General features: G+C 36.8%; 1 protein-coding gene across 1 annotated transcript; it reads right to left on the reverse strand.

The window, feature by feature from the left end:
* Positions 1 to 4,160: 4,160 nt before the first annotated feature.
* Positions 4,161 to 5,135, reverse strand: LOC107137732 (olfactory receptor 11G2-like). Its single transcript, XM_015480181.1, has one exon. It carries the CDS (start codon positions 5,133 to 5,135, stop codon positions 4,161 to 4,163), a length of 975 nt encoding a protein of 324 aa, XP_015335667.1.
* Positions 5,136 to 5,349: the final 214 nt, after the last annotated feature.

A 5,349-nucleotide genomic window follows, 5' to 3' on the forward strand; every position in this document is an offset into this window, starting at 1 on the left:
TGGTTGTGATTCAACTTGGTTTTCTTTTGTTCTATGAATTGGTGTCTAAAGGGAAAAATTATGTCTAATCTGCCAATGGCTTCGGCTTGTCATGACTTTGTGGTTGTTACTATGACTTTTGGCCACTTTAGAAAACTATAAACATTATTCTGAGTTATTTAAATATTCCCCACTTCAAACACTATATTTGAAAATTCATTCAGAAGTTGGGCTCTATAGCTTCAATTCCAATTTGTTTAGGTACAGCCAATTTTACTGAAACAATGGATACTGATTGTAAATAAAGATAATTCAAATTGATCATTGCCAGAAGGGACTTTCAAGGTAATAAGCTACTTTAGCAAATAATTCCTGAAAATATTTTAGCAAAAGAGTTTCTGAAAAAAACCCATGTAAGGGCAAAACTCAAGATCCCTCTCTTTCCTTGCTTCTTAAATAGATCCATAGGAGAAGCTCGTATTGACATTAGGGTAGATTTGACTCTTGCATGGTTCATAGAATATTGGAGTTGGATCCCTTTCAGATGTCTCCTTTGGTTAGATTCTACAACTTGATTCAGGCTCCTCTCTATTAAAGACTTGACCATTTTAGCAGAGCTGGCAGAAACCAGCTAGCATGTCTCTCGCCCAAGCTGACAAAGGCAGCAAAGCAACCCACACAGTCTCCTAGTGTCCACCAGTTGCTGCAGAGGGCGGGTGACTTGGCACTAATACATTTCTGAGTAACACTAGCCAGGTTCTTTTACTGCTGTCCTCATGTTCTGTGACTTCTCCAAGTGCTGACTCTCAGAAATACTATTGGTGTATATGAAAGTTTTGGACTCATGGATGTTTTCATATTTTACTTGGAGACTCCTTTTTAATATCTTCCTTCAATGACCTGCTTATGAAAAACTAATGTTGATTCTTCATCACTTTGATGGCTATCCATCTAACTTTTTGAATACAATCTATATTTGGGCATGCATTTTTTTTTATTAATATTTATGTTGAGATTCTGTTACTATGTGACGTTCCCAGTCAGTTCTTACCCTTTTAATTTCAGCAGTAACTTAGAAACCAGTTACCTCTGCTGTGTTACCTGTTCCAAGAAGACAGCTATTGTTAAAAACAAAAGAAATTTTTAGGTGTTTGAGGTTCAGATAAATTCTTCAAACATAAACGTGAATCCCATTTTTCTTTCAAATCTTCATAATTCTTACATTTTCTCCTTTTCCATTATCTGCTTTCCTTTTCCTTTCTTCTCCTTCTGGAATCACCTGCCAATGTAACTAACTGAGGCTCCCTTGCATCTCCAGTTTGTTTGTTGGAGCTCAAAGAATCAAGCTCTGGGTGGCCTCATTCTAAAAGGCTAAGCCCAGGGCACAGATAGGCTGTACTAGAGCTGTTGCTGATGGCTTCCCCTTCCTTGTAGCCTCCTTCAAATTCATCAAGAGAAAAAGCCTACTGAGTCTGATGCTGGTCTATTCAGGGGTTACCACCACCTGACTGGTCACCTACGGGGGCTCTTCATAGTCCTTCAGGAGTGATGATCAATATACCTGTAGGTGAAAATAAAAGCTCCTCCAAAGCATCTCCTACAATAATCATTTTTCTCTACTCTCATTTATCAATTGTGTGACATTATAAAACTGTGGAAGCTCACTAAAACTGTTAGGTTAGTTTTCTAACCTATTTATATGACATTGAGAAAAGTATGCCCCTGAGGTTGTGGGATATATTTGTAGGTGCATATAACAAAATTGAAGTGACTGTCCTCAAATTATATTCAGGGTATAATAGTTCCATGAGAGCACTGGGTGGAAAGGAAGTTGTTCTGTATACACTGGATAAAGATCTTTACCAAATACTTTGAAGAGTTACAATGCTTATGATATTATTGAACATTTCACAAATTGCTTTCTTTTGATGTAATACAACATTTGCTTTATTTATATTATTAATTCCTCCTTTCTTATTTGCTTCACCTGGAGTATGTCTAGAATCATATACTTGAAAATTTGGAGACCATGAGTAGAAGTGGTTTGTCATAATATAATCAACTGATAAATACTCAGAAATAGTTCTTGTTATTGAAATAAATGAAGTAGGCTTCAGGGCTGCCATCAGCATATACAGAACATAAGTATTTATGTGGTTTGAAAAAAAACAGTCAACTTAAAAAAAACTTAAGTTTTGTTAGTGGTTGAGGGGAGTGTGTAGAGACTAGAAATCATCCACTGAGTAGAAGCTATTTTTATTTATATTCTTATAAATAGTTCATGTCTTAAAGTATATCAGACAACTTTGAAGTTAAAATTTTGTTATTTCAATATTTTAATTTGGATTTCATTATATTAAGTGGCAATAATATGAAATATGAGGTAAAAGTTTTGCTGGGACACAGATAGTCTGAGATATGGAAAACCTAGTTAATTATTGTTTTCAAAGTTGATTACAGAAGAAACATACACACCTTTATAAACAGTCAAAAATACATTCAACTAAATACCCCAATTTTCCATCTCATTTCCCTTTCTTTTCAGAAAGATAAATGACTATTGAATGAATAAAACTTAGGAACTCAAAGGGAAACCATAGTTAAAATGTCAGGGAAACACCACCATCGTACAACTACACTGAAAATGTTTTGGGCGAGGTTGTGAATTAGGTGTTTTTCTAATGAAAATACTTTGTTTGAATGATTGTTCACATTTTATTCATTTTTATTCTATGAAATACAAAAACAAAAAACCAAAAAACAAATCTGCCTTAAGATAGCTGGGTTAATCAAATTTTTGTCACTGTGACAAAATATCTACCAAATTAAAAGAGGAAAGATTTATTTTGACTCACAATTTTAGAGGATTCAGTGCATGGTCACTGGGCCCCATAGTTTGGGCCTTTGGCAAGACAGACTGTCATGGCGGGCAGCATGTGGTGGAGCAGAAGTGCTCAGCTCATGGCAACCAGAAAGCACAGAGAGAAAGGAAGGGTCTGGGAATAAGATATATTCTTCCAGGCCATGGGCCCAGTGATTTATTTCTTCCAAGTAAGCCCTACCTAGGAAGTTTCTACCACTTCCAAATAGTCCATTCAATTATGAACCCATCAATAGATTAGTTTATTGGAACCCTCGTGATCCAATCACTTCCCAGTACCCACCTCTGAATTGAACATAGCTGCATTGGGGATTACACCTTCAACACATCAGTCTTTGGGGGGATACTTTATATCCAGATAATAGCAACATCCCTTCCTTTTTGAAACCCATCAGAAAGCTTTTTCTCTCGAAGTCTAGACAACCTCAAATTCTTTCTTCTTTCTTAAAGGAAGACCAATTATAGTTGTATCTTGCTTTCTAATGCAAGTGCGTTTCTGTCAGCTGTAATGCAGCTCTATAAATTGCATCTTATTTTTGGTGTGTTTGATAATATTTTAGAGAGTTAATGAAAGGATTGATGACCAGGATTAAAATAAAAAATATTATCAAACTAACAATTGTGATTACATACACTTTAAAGAAGAAAAGATATTTAAAGAAGATTATTATAATTCTTAAATATGTCTGAAAGCAAAAAACGCTGAAATAGAATATGGCCTCAAACCTGTCATGACACTAACTTTAACAAGGAGAGTGATATCCTGATGAGTGCCTAGCACTTTACATTTAGTGCATCGATTTGGGGTAAAAAATATCGATTAAATTCCTAATCTGTATTGTGGGTGCCATGTGACCTCCTATTTAACATCTAGCTAAGGTTATTATTTTTTTTTTTTGTTTTGAAATCCTTACAGTAAAACCATGTGTTCTTTGGAGGTGGAGTGACAAGATCATACCAGTATGGCTGGACATTTTTCATACAGAAATCTTTCCTCTATTTTGGTAACCAGTGAAGAACAATACATGTAGCATGAGTTTGGAAACAGGATAGGACCTATACTACATTTCTATGTGCTCACCTAATTCTGAAATACAAACTGTATCTATACTGCCTTTGAGAAACTGAGTTCTATATGAATTTTCTGAGACAATGTTATTTCTCAAACAAGGCTAATCCATCATTGTAAAGAGTAATATTTAGGATACAAGGGTCTTTATTAACAGCTCCCTAACCAAAATTATTAAATTCTCTAGAAAATGTTCTCCACCCTGTCTTATTAGGTAGGTTGAGAAGGAACTCAGTTAGCTATGATGTTTGATTTATGTTTTATGAACAGTATTTCAGTCCCAAAGACTTTCCTAAGGGCAGCTTTCATTTCCTTGTTCCTCAGGCTATAAATTAGAGGATTACAGAGGGGTGTTATCACAGAATAAAATAAGGTAATGATTTTCTGCACTTCCACTGGGTGTCTGGATCCAGGGCTAACATACATTACCATAATAGAGCCAAAAAACAGGACCACCACAGCTAGATGAGAAGCACAAGTAGAGAAAGCCTTGTGTTTGCTCGCTGCTGAGGGCATCCTGACCACAGCTAGAATCACCAGAGCATAAGAACAAAGAATGAAGAGAAAAGTGCCAATCATGAAGAAAGCATTGAAGGCAGAGTAAATGAACTGGGTGGTGGAGTCTTCAGAACAGGACAGCATCATCAATGGGACAGGATCACACATAAAATGGTTGATGATATTTGGACCACAATAGGGTAATTGTGAAATGAGAACAACTGGGGTTATAAAGAGGATGAACCCACATGACCATCCAAAGATGATGAGGCCAGCGCACAGCTGTTTGGTCATGATGTGTGGGTAATGCAGAGGACGACAGATGGCAAGGTACCTGTCAAAGGCCATGATGCAAAGGAAGAAGCCCTCATCACAACCAAAGGAGAAGAAGAAGTAAAATTGTGCAAAACAGCTCACAAAAGAGATGGACTTGCTTGAGGAGAGAAAGTTGGTCAACATGTTGGGGACGGTGGAAGTGACATAGCATATTTCCAGGAGAGAGAAATTGCCCAGAAAGATGTACATGGGGGTGTGAAGACGCCGGTCTCCCCTCACAGCACAGGCAATGGCTGCGTTCCCCATCAGGGTCAGAATGTAGGTCATGGAGAAGAGCCCAAAGTAGAGGAGCTGTATTTCTGGGCTGGAGGGAAAGCCCATGAGGATGAAGTGGGTAACAGAGAGTGTGTGTTCTTGGTTGGACCCGTTCATTGGTGTAGAAGTCACTGAGATGACAGAGGTTATTGTCATTTAATGTTGAATATTGTTTTTTTCCTGGAAACACCAAATTATTTTATTATTATTATTATTTTCCTTGCATAGGTGCATTATAATTATATATAATAATAGGTTCACTATACCATATTCATATATGCACATAATATAATTTGATCACTCTCGTTCCCCAGTACGTCCCTTCCCCTGA

This window comes from Marmota marmota, unplaced genomic scaffold (genome assembly GCF_001458135.2).
Source record: "Marmota marmota marmota unplaced genomic scaffold, marMar, whole genome shotgun sequence".
NCBI lineage: Eukaryota > Metazoa > Chordata > Mammalia > Rodentia > Sciuridae > Marmota > Marmota marmota.

Coding starts and splice junctions, on each gene's coding strand:
- LOC107137732 (XM_015480181.1), bottom strand. CDS start 5,135: ATGAACGGGTCCAACCAAGAACACACACTCTCTGTTACCCACTTCATC.